Below are 16,850 nucleotides of genomic sequence, written 5' to 3' on the forward strand. Positions count from 1 at the left end.
TCCCAGACATTTAAAGATGTGCTGTTTGCAGTGGGGTGGGAATAGAGGGCAGGGAAGGGAAATAAGGAGCAGCTTCGGGGTTTTCCTCCCAGGGATCATGCAGGGGAATTCATCTATCCCATCAGTGTTTTTCTGGTAGTCTGTCCGACACTCTCCTAGAGGCCGGGCCGTCATGGGGAATGGCGTCGACCTGCTCTGTTCCCTCACAAGGTTTATGTTCTAGTGGGGGAGGCAGCACACAGACAGGGGGGGAAGGCTACTTTCAAACTACTTCTAGAAAGTAAAACAGAATAATGGTATGGAAAGTGACGGAGAGTGGTAGCATTCTTCAGCTGGGGAAGGTCATGAGGTGGCAGGTGCACCGTGCCTGAAAAATGAACGGTCACATGGGAGACTTGAGGGAAGAACCTTCCGTAACAGGATGGACGAGATGCCTGTTGCCAGCCCACGTCCTTGCTGAGTCTAGATCAGAGTTGCTGAAGCCAGTCGGGGGGCTGGAGGTGGCCTAGAGGAACACGAAGGCCGATTCCCTTTCCGGGGTGGGGAGGGGGAAGCTCGGCCCATCTCCCTCTGGTAGGCTGGGAGATCCAGATGCCCCACGTGCAGGCAGGAGGAGAATGACTCCCTTTTCCCTTCCTGGAGGCTCACTGGTAGCAGGGCTGAGCCACAGGACAGAGGAGTCCGGTGAGCAGGAAGCCTCCTTTGCCCCAGGCCACAGAGGTCCCCCTGTCCCCAGTTCTTGTGGCTGGCAGAACCACTCGGTTCAGAGTTGGTGGTTCTCTGAAGATTTGTCCCCGAGATCTGTTTCCCCAGCTTGGCCAGCGACCCAGTCTCCTAGGTCGGGTGTGTAGGCACCCAAAGGCCCCTAACACTGTGTGTGTGTCCAGCAACTGGACAGCCTGGGGCTCTTGTTCTGAGTCCTTGCCCCTTCAGATCTGAGACTGGAGGATCAAGTGCCCGGGTTCCTAGTCTCACTACATTTATTCAATCATCCACTCCTTAACATTTTTTTCCTTGGGCTTTTGCTATGTGCTAGAGAAACTGTAAATTAGAGCTACCTCACCCTGCGCCTGGCACCCAGGGAGCTCAGTGTTCTTGCTGTACCGGTTTTCCTTTTCCAGACCGCGTTCCTCTGTCCGTGAGAGGAATAAGCCCAACAGCTCACCCACTGCCTGATATCTTACCCTGACCAGGGCCCGGCACCCACCCCTCCCACCTCCAGGCACGGCGCAGACCTTCCGGCAGCAGGGACGCGGAGCGCCAGGGAGCCACATCTGGCTGGGCGGGCGCGCGCGCGTGTCACTAAGACGCTCATTCACCAGCCCAGCTGTCACCATAACAACCGGAGAGAGGGAATCCTGGCGACGGTTGGGGGACAGGGGCGGGGGCGACGGGGGCCGGAGCGCAGTGGCCGGAGACCAGCCACCACGGGAGCACCCAGCACGCTCTGCGCTCCACGGAGCCCCGCTCCATGCAGACCCGCTGGCGGGAGGGCGCCACGCGCGTTGCCGCAGCAGCCGTCCCCGCGGGCGGGGACCAAGCCTGCCGCTGAGCCATCAGGCCGCCTGGCAGGCCGAGCTTCTGAGCACCCGCGCGGGGAGCCCTGACTCTATGGCCCCAGGGGAGCGCGCGGGAGCCACTGCGCCGCCCACCATCAGCCGGAACCTAAACGCCAGCGGGAGAAAGCGGGGAGCTCCGGGACCCTCTGGCCCCAACCCGGAGGCCCCCACGTGGCCCCCACCCCCGCCGCAGGCAATGGCAGGCAGGTAGCCGGCTCGCGCGAGGACCCCCTAGGCGGGCAGGACCCGCCGAGGACCGCCGAACCCAGAGAGAGGGAGGAGAGAAGCAGCCCGCCCGCCCCCGGCCGCAGCCTCACCAGGGCCCTCCCCCGGCGGCGCGCGCCCGTGCGCGCGCACACACTTGCACTGTACCTCCGCTCCTGCCCAGCCTCGCCTGGCCCCCGCGAGCGCCGAACCCCCTGGGGCCGGATGCCATGGGTAACAACTTCTCCAGTATCCCCTCTCTGCCCCGAGGAAATCCGAGCCGGCCGCCGCGGGGACACCCCCAGAACCTCAAAGGTAAGGCTTCGCCGGGCCGGGCGCAGCTGGAGGACTGGGGCGCAGGTGGAGGGGCAGGGAGAGATGAAGAGGTGTGGTTGGGGATGACGGGCAGGTGCCACCTGTTGTGCCTAGCTGAAGACAGGAGATGTATGTCTCTCTGGCCATGGAGGTGGGCTGGGGTTGGGGGCGGCCTGTGGTGATGGTGGAAACCCGGAGGATGGCGTTCCACGGGGTCTGCGCAGTTCTCCCTGCCTGTACGGGGAACGTCACTGGAGTCCCCTCAGGCCGTGATGCTTGGCGAGCATGCAGGCGCGAGGAAGGGCATTTGCCCGGTGGACAGGGCAGTGTGGCAGGATGCTCAGGGGGCCAGCTGTGCTTCTCACGGGAGGCATCATAGTCTCCGTTTTCATCTGCCCGGGGTTGGAGAGGTCACGCCGGAAGCACTAGTTGCATATCCAATTGGAGGGTCTTAAAGATCTAGGACCCATTTATAGCAGCCTGAAAGAAGGGGCCAGAGCTGATGGCCTCTGGGGTCCTCTGCAGCTGTCCACCTTTTGCATTGGCTGAATCAGCTTGGTTTGTGGTTCCCCCAAAGGCCAGATGTTCTGTTGGAACCCTATGAAGGAGGGTCTGGGAACCCTGAAACCGAGGAACGTTCCCTAGGAAAGTCTTTGCCCTCTGGGTCCCTGACCCACCCAGCACCCTCAGGGAGGCCCTAGGCCCAGTTCTCTGCCCTGCAGCCTCCAGTGCTGTCTGTGACCTTTGGGGACCTCACAGATCTCCTCTGGAAGCTGCTTTCCATTCACCCTCGGAACTAGCCAGCACTGGTTCTGGACGTGCTGATGACTAAGAGTCAGGAAGCAAAAGCCCTCGGGCTTTCATGGAGAACAATCCACTTCTTCAGGCCCCCAGGATATGAGAAGGATAATAGTGCTGCCCTTTGACATAAAGCACTGACGTTTGCAAACAACTTTTATGTAAGCAAGGAAACTGCCTTGGGCCAGTGAGACCCATTTCACAGTTCAGGAGAACCGATTCTTCTGTCCGTTCTCAAAGCCAGGGAGTGGCCGAGCTGGGCTGCCTGCAGGTCTCCCATCTTCTGACTTGGAATTCTGTCCTCTCGTTTGCTGGACAGTTAACCTTCCAGACTGGGGGGAGAGGAGTTGAGACGGGACCGCCGTCCTGCATTCTAACTCCACCCCTTTCCAAATTTCAGCTCTCACTCAGCTCGAGATCAATGGGTTTGTTGTGTGTTTCTGGAAATTCACAGGGTGGTGCCTTTCGTGGCCTTTTAAAATACCACATTTGTTGGCCTTGTGATTCCACCTAGAGGAACTGATCCCAAGGAAATGGAGATGCAGGCAGATACTCAGGTGCCGGGCTAGGATGTTCATGGCAGTGTTGTTTATAGTAGGAAAACACCCTAACAGCCCTGTGATCCTGTGTGTCTGCTTGGTGGAGTACTGTGCAATCTTTAACATGGGATTTTTGATGAACATTTGATAACTTGGGAAAATACCCACAGCGACATGACAGTTGAAAAAGCAGGATACAAAGTTATATAGACTGTAAGGTCCCAATTCTGTTTTTATAAAAAAGATACAAATACCAAAAAAAAAAAAGATCAACCATGGAAAGCAAGTTTCCAAAAGGTTAACTGTGGTTTCCCCTAGGTAATGGGACCATATAAGATTTTTTCTTTTCTTTTGAATATATTGCTCATTTCTGAAATAAGCAAGTACTGCTTCTTATAGTCAGAAATAAGCTGTAAGTGTTAGCATGAGCACCAGGAACAGGTTCCTAATGATGGAGGAAGGTGTGGACATCGTCAGTGACAAGCGGGAAGGAGGAGGGAAGAGGGTAGTGATTGGCCCAGTGACTCAGTGAGCCAGTCGAGAGAAGGTGGCAAAGCCAGGCTGAGTCCTTCAAGGGCAGGGGTCAGGGTTAGCTGGGGGCCAGCGAGTTGACTTGGTGCTTTGATGCTCACAGAATGCCCCCAAAGGTCCTGCTCCATCCTTGACCCCAGGGAAGCCCAGAGAAAGCCTGGATAATTGCACCTGTTTGTACCTGAAGTCTGGGATCACGGGGATGTGAGGTCTTTGTGGCTGGGGACTTTGGCAAGGGAGGGAGTGGGCAGGTGAGGGTCTGAGACTCTCTCACCTCCCGGGCCCCTTCCTAGCTTGCTCCTCTGCCTACTGCCCACTCACCTGGCTCGGGAAACATCCCTCCTGTTGCCTCCCTGGCTCACAGCGGTTGGTTCTTCCATGGGAGTAAATGGTGGGAAGTTCCCTCCTAGTAGTCTCTCTCTCCCTGGCCATCTCCCTTCAGGCCTGATTTACCAGAATCCACTCCCTCCTCCCCCTACCCACACACCTGCTGGAGGTGGTCGTGAGAATTTTGATTCTGCTTCCTCTAAGCCTGAGGTGAAGAATTAGAGCGTGCCCCTCCGTCCTTCGTCTGGCGTCTCCCGATCCTCCATCTCAGCCTGACTTCTTCCCACCCTGCTGGAGCCATCAGCTCCATCCTGTGATTGTTTCACTGTTCAAATTCCCTTCTAGCTGGATCGGCATCGATTTAGGCGTCTTCTCTGTCGCGGCAGTGGCCACCCACAATTCCACTCCCCTCTTACCGGTTGTGATTCTAAGACTGTCCACCACGCAGAGTTCTGCCGGGATTCTTTTTATTATACACACCCTGAATTCAGCTCTAATTCTTAGCAGTGTCCATCCAGAAATTTGCTGGGGGCAGGGAACTCTTGATTTTTTTTCTCTCCTATAATTGCAGTCTCTTTGATTTCTCACCATTTTCATGAAAACAGTGGGAAGGGGCTTGCTGTACTAGGGATCCTGGGTCTCATTGGAGATCTAAGATTAGTCTGGCCGTGAGGCTGACGTGAAACAAGTCCTGTCCATTTCCTTTCGGCTGGGGTAGGCTACGGTCTCCTTCCTGGAGACGCACTGACCTCGCCCCACTGCTGGCGGTTCCCACTGGGCACTGAACAGCGTGGGTCTAGGCGTGTCCCGGGGAGAGGTCCAAGGTATAGCTCTGGGCTTGGGACCAACAGACAGTCACGAGTTGCTGCTGTTCTCTGCCTGGCTCAGACAGAGGTGAGCGCTCCTGGCATCCCTGTGCATTCACAGGCTGAAGATGTACTTGAAGAGGCGAAGCAGAACAAATGCCGGGTTGGACTGTTGCAATCCCAGATGTGGTGGGCAGACGTCAGAAGTGGGGGATCAGGGAAGGATCTGAGCTGGACGTGGAGGGACCTGCAGAAATTGGGTAGATGGCCAAGGGGTGCAGCGGGAGTCCTTGGGTGTGGGGAGGAGTGCAAGGAAAGGGCCCTAGAGCAAAGGCTTGGAGGCGGCAGTGAGTGCGTGCTGTGTATATTCTCGGTGGCAGGCACAGGGTGGCTGGGCAGGGGGCTCAGGCTTCATAGAGACAGGTGCAGAGAGTAGAGGTCTTTCTCCTTCCTCAGCTGTTTCCGAGTGCCTGCCTGCTTGCTGCTAAGTGTTGGGGAAATGGTAACTAGAAAACCTCTGGGGAGGGCTCCTCAGCCCCCGTGGTTGCTCACAGATGGGGACTGGATGGGCCACTTCCTTTTTCTTTTATTGTAGTAAAAGCCCTATGACACAATATTCACCATTTTAACTTTTTACAGTGTACAATTCAATGGCATTTAGTAAATTCACGATGTTGAGCAACCACCACCTCTGTCCAGTTCCAGAACATTTTTATCACCCCAAAAGGAAAGCCTGGACTCATGGAGCAGCCACTCCCCCTTATCCCCTCCCCTGTATCCCTGGCAACCACTTTCTGTCTCTATGGATTTGCCAATTCTGGACATTTCGTATAAATGGAATCACACTATATTTGTCCTTTTGTGTCTGGCTTCTTTCACTTAAGCGTAATGCTTTCAAGGTTCATCTATGTTTTAACATGTGTCTTTTCTTTTTGTGGCTGAATAATGGTCCATTGTATTGTCATGCCACACTTTGTTTATCCACTTGCCAGGTGATAGGTATTGGAGTTGAATTTTGCTGCCGTGGAGACGTGTGTGTATGAGTTTTTGTTTGAACACCTGTCTCGGTTCTTTAGGGTATATACCTGGGGGTGCACCTTTCATCTCTTCAAAGCTCCGGGCCGTAACAGCCGCAGGGACATGGTCCTTCTCCAGCTTTGGCTGGGTGTGACACCAGCCGGCAAGGCAACTATTGTTTCTTTCTTTGCTGTTTTTTTTTTAATTTTTAAAAATCTTCACCTGAGGGTATGTTTTATTGCTTTTAGAGGGAGAGGAAGGGAGAAAGAAAGAGAAAGAGAAAGGTCTGTGTGAGAGAGAAACATTAACTGGTGGCCTCCCCTACGTGCCTTGACCCTAGACCACAGTCGAACCTGCAGCCTGGGCAGGTGCCCTGTCCCGGGATCGCCCCACAACCTTTGGAAAGATGCTCCAGCCCACGGAGTTTCCTGGCCAGGGCAGACACCTGTTGTTTCCAGAGTCTCTCTTCCATGCTGACGGAAGCTCCCGGCTGGCAGAGGGAGGGGCCCCTAAAGCTGGCCAGCCGAGGAGCCCCGATTCTTCAAGGTGGGCTGGAGTGAGCCACGTGACCGCGTCTGCAGTCCCTGGACTTCCTCACTGCTCTCTGAGGGCGGGGGGCCGGGCGTCTGCTCTCAGGACAAGGTCCTGGCCAATTTCCAGCCTTCACCTTCTCCTTGCTCCTTCCCTGATCTGTGTCTTCCTCCCAGATAGTGCAAGAGCTGGCCTTCCTGCCTTCAGTTCCTCCTTTGACGCGGCCACAGTGATCCACCGAAAGTATCCCTTTCATCATGCGCCTCCCCTATACACAGCCTTCAAGGTTATGACCGAGATAGCTATAATCAGATATTCAAGGCCTCCGTGCTTTGCCCAACCCACAGATATTTCCATAGCCCTTGTCTGGGCTCCCTCCTTGGTTGTCATGACGCTGACAGGTTAGGTGAGCTCATCCAGCATTCCACCCCCAGCGAGGCAGCAGACAGACCTGTGAGAGGAAGCTGCAGGCCTCCTCTGCCAGCCCCGACTTCAGGGGGGCTGGGCCGAGATAGCCCCCACGTGGAAGCCGGAGCATCTGTTCTGCATGCTTTGGTGTTTAGTTCTTCCTGACCTTTGAATCCTGTGTTGTTAGTCATAACAGTAATATTTATAGCTGCTCTGTATTGGGTAGTTACTGTGTACCATGTACTTACATGTGGAGTACTTGCATTACTATCCTTCTGGCAGCCTGCTGGAGAAGGTACCCTTGTCAGCATTTTCTAGATGGGGAAAGAGAGGCTCAGAGAGGTTAAGTAACTTGTCCTAGACTGCACAGTTAGCAACCAATGGAGCTGGGATTTAGACCCAGGTCTCTCGGACTCCAGAGTTCACCATTGTGACCAATACAGGGCTGGGAAGAAGTTTATGCTGTTCGTATGGAAAATAATACAATAATTAACAAATAGTAATACAAGAACAAACTCTGGGTTGCACATACTCACAGCTGTAAACCTACTTTTCCCCCACCCTGTATACTGTCCTGCCCCCGTAGAATTCAGTCTTCGTGAGTTCTGTCTTCCACGGTGGGACAGAAACCGGGGAGCAGTCTCCAGTTCTCTGGACAGGGCCCCGAGGGAGAAGAGGGCTACCGTGGAGTTCGCGATGCCCGTCTCAGCCCCTGCCCCTTACACCCCCCAGCAGGGCCGTTAGCCTTGTGCACCTGTCAGCCAGGCATCAGACACTTTCGAGGGAGCCTTCTGTTTCCCCGGGCCAGCATTTCTCAGAGTGAGGCGGTCTGCTGCCTGTACGGACGTCAGCATCAGCCGGAAGCACGTCTGCAGTGCAGGCCCCGAGCCCCAGGCAGACCCACTGTCTCAGAACATTTTGGGCTTGGTGCCCCCAAACCTGCATGTTTAACAAGATCCCCAGGTCTTTCTGATATACCCCAAGGTCTGAGCACTGTCAAGGCATGAGGCCTCAGAACGACCCACGCTGTCGCTCTGCGAGTGGGTAAGCTCAGGCATCTCCGAGCGGGGAGACCGGGGTGGGATGGGGAGGCTGTGGAAGGGAGCTGCAGGGGCATCTCACCCAGGGTATGACAGCAGGGGCACAGGGGCAGGACAAAGCCAGGTGTGTGCAGGGTTCGTGAGCAGTTCCTTCTGCTTGCAGTGTGGGTCCCCACTGGGGAGATGAACGAGTCGACCTCTGAAGGTAGGCTGGGGCCAGGTCTCGGAGGGCCTCAGAGGTCGAGATGAGTAGTTTAGACTTTATTGTGTAGGCGGTGGGAGCCATGGACGGCTTTTGAGCAGAGGGGTACGGTGATTTCATTTAAATAGCAGCAGCGGCAGTGGCAGGGTACAGGCTGAGGCAAGGAGGGAATGAAGCATCTTGAGCCACTGGGAGGTTAATGGAAGCTGCAAGGCTCCTGACCGAGGCCGAGCTAGAAAGGTTGGGTAGGGCAGCCAAGCGGACACCCTCATCTGGGGCTCCCACGGGTGGATCTGGAAGCATTCTGTCCTACAGAGCCCAGTTCCTTCCTGATCCTAGGCACTATGCCAAGTACATTCATGTAGGTTAATTCATTTAGTCTCTTAATACGTGTGAGGTAGGTATTATTATTCCCATTTTATAGGTGAGAACACTGAGACTAATGGGTGTTAAGAATTTTATCCCAAAACCCTGAACTAGGAAATGCAGAGCTGAGATTTCTACCCAGGTCACCAAAGCCCATGAAGGAAAAAATAGTTCTTAGGGAGAATTTCTGCATATGGGGGCTCTTTTCCCTGGTCCTCTGGGATGGCATGTGCCCACTTGCCATCCAAGATGTGCACATCGAGGTCCAGGCATTGGCTCTAAATCCCAGAGCTCCAGATGAGCAAGATGGCAACAAAGTGGGAAGAGAGGGGAGGAAGGAAGGCAGGAGCTGGTCACTGCCCCGGAGATGCCTCCACCACGGTGTGCCAATTGCCTGGGCCTATTTCCTGTTGGTCTGTGACTCTCATTCCTGGTTCTGCACGCCCGCCCGGGAGCTAGAGGATGAGGGGCTACTTCCCACTGAAACCGGTTGCTTTGGCAACTCGGGGCAGGATGCAAGTGGTCTCCTTGGTAACACCTGGGAAACCTGCCTGCAGGGATGGAGAGGACTTGTCTGGCCAGCGGTCAGGCTGGATGGCAAGGGCAGAGCCAGGCCAGACCACTGAGGGCTTGGGCTTATGAGGAGGGTCAGGCTAGTGGAATGGCCTGAGCTGCCTGTTGGCCATTTTCCAGCAAGTCCGAGTCCAGAGGCCCTTGAGGACTGCCTGGCAGGACCAGAAGCACTAATGGACCAGCGTAAGAAGTGGGGGGAGGTGGGGGAAGGTGGGAACAGGATGTGAGGGGGAGACTAGAGCCCCCAGATGACAGGTCCAGCTCCAGGGTATATTAAAAGATGCTTATCAGAGGTCATTACCCAGATCCTGCTGCTTCGGGAAATGAGCAGGTGCTGATGCCTGTGGGGGGTGGGGCTAGGAGAAAGGAAGGGCTGGGAGAGCAGGAGCAGGGAATAGAGGGAGCCACTGGGAGGCAGGTGGGAGGCCTTGGCTTCCTGCTCTAGCTGCTGTTCCAGGGGTAGGCAAGGCTCTGCGCTGGGCTCCCGACCGGAGTTCTCCCTGTGTGAGGCTGGGGTTGTGGGGGTGCTGTGATGGACAGGGCTTGTTCTGTTATCTAACAAGCACATACAAGGTTGGCTGAAAAGTAACTTTGGTTTCTTCCTGTGCAGTGGTTCTGGTAGTGCTTAGTTGTCTTTAACTTCATTCAAAACAATTTTGTTAGATTGTATTGTGACAGCTGTCATATCAGTGTGCATTCATAAAAAGTTATCAAAATTGGTGAGTTTTTGTAATACTGAAGATGGAAGAAAATAGGCAACGTTTTCAGCATCTTATGCTTTATTATTTCAAGAAAAGTAAAAACACAACTTAAATGGAAAAAAAGATTTGTGCAGTGTTTGGAGAAGGTGCTGTGATTGATTGAACATGTCAAAAGTGGTTTGAGAAGTTTTGTGCTGGAGCTTGCTGGATGATGCTCCACGGTCCAGTAGACCTGTTGAAGTTGATAGCGATCAAATCGAGACATTAAAAGGCAAACGATCAGTGTTACGCCACATGGGAGATGGCCAACATACTCAAAATATTCCAATCAATCAAGTTATTGGTGAAAATGAAAAATGTGTCTTTTATTTTACAGAAAAAACTGAACAGACTTTTTGGCCAACCCAATACTAAGCATTGGCGACGGGCCAGGTGCTCTCCTAGGAGTGAGGACTCGGTGGGGCGCAGGGCAGATGAGGGTTCACTGCCACGGAGCTTCCCCTCCAACGGGGGAGGCAGATGGGACAACAGTGACCTGAGCGAAAGTGAATCAGAATATGGTAACAATTGCTAACATGCTGTGTTCCGGAGCCTGTGCTATTATCTCATTTAATCTTTAAAACAATCATGTGACGTCAGTATGCGTATTGACCCCATTTATGCATGGGTAAACTGAGGGTCCATGGCTGGTGTGAGGTAGAGCTGGGATTCTAGTCAAGATCTCTGATTTCAGAGTGCTCACTCTCTCTCTCTCTCTCTTCAAGCAATGTTTTTGTTTTAGAACAGTTTTAGACTTACAGAGTTATTGTAAAATAGCATAGTTCCCATATACCCCATGCCCAGTTTCCCCCATTATTAACATCTTACATTAGTGTGGACTATCTGTGACCACGAATTAATACTGGTACATTGTCATTAGCTGGTGTCCGTACTTTATTCAGATGTCCTCAGTTTCCCCTGATGTCCTTCCTGTGTCCCGGGATCCCCTCCGGGACACTGCATTACCTTTTTAGTCACCACATTGTATATTAGGTTGTCACGTTTTCTTGGACTCCTCCTTGGGAGTGGCAGTTTCTCGCGCTTGTTTCTCACGACCTTGGCAGTTTGGAGGATTTCTGGGTAGGTACTTTGTAGAGTGTCTCTCCGTTGGGGTTTGCCTGATGTTCTTCCCGTGATTAGCTGTGGTTGCAGGTTTTGAAGAGAAGGACCGTAGAGGTGAAGTGCCACTTTCCTCGCCTCATATTGACGGTGCATGCTGTTGTCAACACGATGTTGACCTTGGTCATGTGGCTGAGGTAGTGCTCGTTAGGTTTCTCCACTGCAAAGGCGGAGTTACACTGTTCTCCCTTTTCCGTACTGCACGCTCCTGAAGCAAGTCCCCGTGCGCAGCCCACACTTAAGCGGGGGATAGTCAGGCTCCACCTTCTTGAGGGTGGAGGACACACTACTTGAACTGCCCCACTCAACAATTTCTTAGCTGCTCATCCAAACAGTCACACTTGGATAAGGGGTGTGAAAGAGAAGCCCAGGGAGCTATAACCGGGAACCCCGGTTTCTGGTCTCGAGGGGCTGGGAGGCTTCTTTAGAGAAGTGATGTGAACGAGAGTAGGGGCAGCCTCAGGGTCCTAGAGGGGGTGCTCGTGGCGTGTTGGGCATGAAACTGTTCACTTAGTATCGCCAGCCCTGCCTTATAAATGCCAGTGGCCATCTTAAATGGCACTGTGACATTAAAAAAAACAATAGTTCTACCATATTCCTAAAAGCACCCAGAGGGGGCCGTACCACCCCCTAATCAAGAGCATTGAGCTGGGCGGGGAGGGCACAAGCCCCTGTGCCTGGAGACGGAGCTTAGGGCTGGCCCACGTTTGCCGCTCCGTGCGAGGGGCTGCGTCCAGGCCAGTGTCACCCCAGCCCTTCAGGCCAAGGATTGCGGCTGCTCCCTTGCCGCTCTGTGCGTGGAAGAAGGTGCCGGTCCCAAAGGCTGTCTGTGCAGGGCTGGGGCGGAGGGAAGAGAGAGGACTCTTCTTGGGATGCGGGGTTGGGCAGGAAAGTATGCCTGCTGGCTTACTGGATGACCTTCTTTGCTTCTGTTGTCCCCAGAACACCACCCTGGCTGCTCCAGAGGTTGGGGTGGGGACCGAAAAGGGAGAGCAGTGCCAGGGGAAGGTGCTGTCATATGATTAGGACGGTGGCAGTCCCACATGCTCCTGGCTTTCGCCTTCATATTTTCCGCCTGGCTGCCCCAGCCTCTGCCTGGCATCTGCGGAGAGGCTGATCTTCCCCGGGGATGGGCCGGTCTAGAGTGTGTGTCCAGCGGGGTGTCCCGTGGCCCTGCGAGCGTGGCGAGGAGGCACTGGGCCCCGGTCGGAGTGAGACTGCTAGGATGATCCAGCTGACTCATCTCGTGTGTCGGTGGCCCCTCTGTGCTGGGCGTGGAGAACAGAGTGGGGGGTACTGGGCACCGTCTCTGCCCTGGAGGTGTTCGTAGGTCAGCCTCCTCCCGACCAGACGTCGATCCATGGTGGCAGAAGGGGCCCCGGGGCCCTTCTCCTCCTCTGGGTCTGCTTTCTTTTTCCTTTTCTTTCCCTGATCTTCCCGGCAAATGCTCCTTTGAACACATTCTTCCCGAGGGGAGAGGACTGGGAGGTGGTCAGGTGTGTGCATGAGATTGTTTTGTACCACCTTCTTTCTCAGCCCAGGTCTGGGTTCTCAGCCCCAAAGAGGGGAAGTGACTCGCCCAAGGTGGTACAACTGGATTGGACCGGGTGTTAGTAAGGTCTCAAGGCTCTGACGTGGTGGGATGATGCTCTCAGGAGCTGGCAGAGTCAATCCTGGGACACGCACAGGGACAGATATGATACTTGCCCCAACTGTGATGTGTACTGTCTCAAGGGTCCTACTGAAGGGCTTTAAGCAGAAGGGTGACAAGATCCCTTAGATGTCTTAGAAAGCTCTGGGGCAAGAGAAGGGCAGGGGAGGGGCCAGCCAGGAGGCACCTGCAGTCCTCCAGGGCAGGAGAGATGTGTGACCCCTGCCGGGGCGGGGCCGTGAGCTTGGAGCCACACAGATCGATTTGGGAGAGCCTTTAGAAAACGCCGACTCTGAGGTGGTGGTCGGTGAGGCAGCAGGTGGTTTGACACGGGAGAGCTTGGATACACTGGGAGGGTGAGCCTTGTGGGAGGTCAGGGGTGTGCATGATCCCTCAAGAGCTACGTCCCACCCAAGGCTGTGAGCCATTCGAGCCAGGAGGAGAGACGGTGAGGAGGTCAGGGCTGGCCCAGAGCTCTTGGCTCCATCCCTACCCTACCGTCAATAGTTAATGTCCCCTCTGCTTTTCATAGGTGGTTCCTTGGTAGGCAGAGGCAGGGCCCCTGGTACCTGTGCTGTGATGTGCACCTACATCTGCTATTCCGGAGCCAGGGGCCTTCAATCCCGTCCTGGCCGGGCTTTCTCAGGTGGCTCCCTGCTCCCTGTGGGGCCAGGCCCCCCGCATGTACACACAGACAGTTAAAGATGGCCATGAATCAGATGGGACAGGCCAAGGCTGCCCTGGTTTTCCCAGAGTTGAGATCAAAGCCCCAGGCCCTCAGCCGGGGGCTCAGTACTTGTTGAATCATTGAACTGTCAGGCAGAAGAAAGCAGGAGGAACTTGATGGACAGCCACCTGGTGAACCAGAATGCAGAAAAGTGGCAGAGAAATAAGGCAGCAGGTGGGGAAGGGGGAGAGAGGAGAGAAAAAAAGCTGTTTGTCCCCTGGGTTTTGACAATATTGTAATATATTTGAAGTGTATCATGTGATGATTTGATACTTACATTTGACACAGTGTGAAATGATCCCCACAATCAAATGAATTAACAGTTATCACCTCACAAAGTTACTTTTGTTTTTGGTGAAAATGCTTAAGATCAACTCTCTTAGCAGATTGCAAGTATGCAATGCAGTATCATTACCTATAATCAGCAGGGTGTACATGCAATCCTCAGAACTTACAAGTGAAAGTTTATATGCTTTGATTGACCTCTGCCCATTTCCCTTACCTCCCAGCCCTTGGCACCACCGTTCTACTCTGTCTGTGAGGTCAATGTTATTTTTAGATTTCACATATGAAATATGATACTATACAGTGTTTGTCTTGTTCTGTCTTTTCTCTGTTTTATTTCAATTAGTATAATATCCTTCAGGTTTATCCATGTTGTTGCAAATGGCAGGATTTCCTTCTTTTTATGGTAGGTAATATTCCATTGTGTACATACCACATTTTCTTTATTCATTGATTCATCTGTCAACAGACACTTAGGTTGTTTCCATATCTTGGTTCTTGTGAATAATGCTGCAGTAAACATAGACATACAGATATCTCTTCGAGATAGTGATTTTATTTCCTTCAGATGTATGCCCAGACATGGGATTGCTGAATAATGTGGTAGTTCTGGTTTTACTTTTCTTGAGGAATCTCCATACTGTTTTCCAAAATGGTTGTACCAACTTACATTCCTACCCACAGTGTATAAGGGTTATATTCACCTCTGTCTTTTAAAAAAGATTTTATTTATTTAGTTTAGAGAGGGAAAAGGGGAGGAGAAAGACAGGAAGAGAAACATCAATGTGCGAGAGATATATCAATCATTTGCCTCTCCTACGCCCCCAACTGGGGACCTGGCCCACAACCCAGGCATGTGGCCTGACTGGGAATCAAACTGGCGACCCTTTGGTTCACAAGCTGGTGCTCAATCCACTGAGCTACACCAGCCAGGGCCATCTCTGTCCTTTTGATAATAGACATCCTAACGAGTGTGCGATGATATCTCGTGGTTTTGATTTGCATGTCCCTGATGACTAGTGACATTAAGCAGCTATTTATGTACCTGTGGGCCATTTGTGTGTCTCATCTGGACAAATGACTATTCAGGTCCTTTGCCCATTTTTTAATTGAGTTATTATTTTTTTGCCATTAAGTTGTAAGAGTCCCTTATATGTTTTGGATACTAACCCCTTATCAGATGTATGGTGTGCAAATATTTTCTCCCATTCACAGATTGCCTTTAATGTTGTTGATTGTTTCTTTTGGTGTACAGAAACTTTCTAGTTTGATGTAGTCTCACTTGTTTATTTTTTCTTCCGTTGCCTGTCCTTTGGGTGTCAAATCCCACAAATCATTGCCAAAATCAATGTCAAGGAGCTTTCTCCTGCTTTCTTTTAGGAGTTTTATGATTTCAGGTCTTAGGTTCAGTTCTTTAATTTATTTTAAGTTGATCCTCATACATGGTATGAGATAAGGGTCCAGTTGAGTTCCTTCACATGCGGATATGCAGTTTTCCCAACACCATTTATTTAAGAAACTATTCTTTACCCGTTGTGCATTCTGGGCACCTTTGTTGAAAATTAGTTGCCCATGTATGAGTTGTTCTATATCTGCACTGTCTGGTCCATTCCACTGATCTGTATTTCTGTTTTTATGTCAGTATCATAGTGTTTTGATTACTATAACTTTATTTTTTTAAAGATTTTATTTATCTATTTTTAGAGGGAAGGGAGAGAGAGAGAAACATCAATGTGCGGTTGCTGGGGGGCATGGACTGCAACCTAGGCATGTGCCCTGACTGGGAATCGAACCTGCGATGCCTGGTTCGCAGCCTGCGCTCAATCCACTGAGCTATGCCAGCCAGGGCACAGTTATTATAACTTTAAAATGTAGTTTGAAATCAGAAAGTGTGATATCTCCAGCTTTGTTGTTCTTTCTCAAGATTGCTTTAGTTATTCAGGGTCATTTGTGGTCCCATACAAATTTTGAGTTTGATTTTTCCATTTTTGTGAAAAAGGCCACTGAAATTTTGATAGGGATTGCATTGATTCTGTAGATTGCTTTGGGTACTATAGACATTTTTAACAATATCAATTCTTTTAATCCATGGACACAGAATATCTCTCCATTTATTTGTGTCTTCTTCAAAGTCTTTCATCAATGTTTTCTAGTTTTCAGTGTACAGATCTTTTGCCTCCTTGGTTAAATCTATCCCTAAGTATTTTTTGATGCTATTGTAAATGGATTTATTTTCTTAAAATTTTTCGAATTGTTTTGTTGTTAGTGACTTTTTGTATGTTGATTTCGAATCCTGCAACTTTACAGAATTTGTTTATAAGTTCCATTTTTTTTTTTGGTGGAGTCTTTAGAATTTTCTCCATAAAAGATCACGCCATCTGCAAACAGAGACGATTTTACTACTTTCTTCCTGATTTGAATGCTTTTTATTTATTTTTCTTGCCTAAGTGGTTAGGACTTCCAGTATTATGTCCAACAGATGGGGCAGCGAGAAAGGTCGCCCTCTCCTGGGTGGGGCTGGCAGACCCCCAGGGCTGAGGACACCCTGGGGTGGGGCCACGAGGACGAAGGAAGCAGTGGGACGAGGCCGTGAGTCAGCAGGGTGCCGCTCACGTGGACATTCCTGCGTCAAAGTGGAGCCTCCCTAAAACGGGGGCGCTGGCTGCCTGGCGCTCATCGAGTTCTGCTACAGAAGAGAAGGAGTCTGTGCGCCTGGCGCCAGCAGAGCTGGACACTAGATACCGAGAATCGTGGCGGAGAAACGTTGGCTGTTTTCTTGATGAGTGGTGCCATCCAGGAGAACGGGAAGCTAATGCTCAAAACCCCAAGCTCCTCGATGGTGGGTAGATGGCAGGTTACGTAGGTGTAGGTTACAGATTAAATAGGAGGAAAGCACAAGATGCCGTGGGTTAGGGGTTCGAGGTTGTGCTGGGCGCTGGTGGGTCAGAGGTGAGGTAAGGGTAGTGAGTTATTTCTTCAGGTCTTGGGGACAGGTCTGAGATGTTTTTCAGTATTCCTCTGTCTGACTCATTGAAAAATAGCCAGAGGGTCTTTCTACTTTAGGGCTCAGGAGCTGAAACACAGGTCCGGATGTTATCTTAAGCCTGGCGGG

At 52.0% G+C, this 16,850-nt stretch overlaps 1 protein-coding gene across 1 annotated transcript in view; it reads left to right on the plus strand.

Moving 5' to 3' along the window:
• Positions 1-1,349: 1,349 nt before the first annotated feature.
• The window catches only part of NEURL1 (neuralized E3 ubiquitin protein ligase 1), a 77,369-nt gene continuing 61,868 nt past the window's right edge, over positions 1,350-16,850 (plus strand). The window contains exon 1 of the mRNA XM_028513322.2: positions 1,350-2,078. Coding sequence (XP_028369123.1) covers positions 1,994-2,078 — 85 coding nt within the window. The 5' untranslated portion in view covers positions 1,350-1,993. The remainder of the gene's footprint in view (positions 2,079-16,850) is intronic.

Source organism: Phyllostomus discolor, chromosome 5, assembly GCF_004126475.2.
Source record: "Phyllostomus discolor isolate MPI-MPIP mPhyDis1 chromosome 5, mPhyDis1.pri.v3, whole genome shotgun sequence".
In the NCBI taxonomy this organism is placed as follows: Eukaryota; Metazoa; Chordata; class Mammalia; order Chiroptera; family Phyllostomidae; genus Phyllostomus; species Phyllostomus discolor.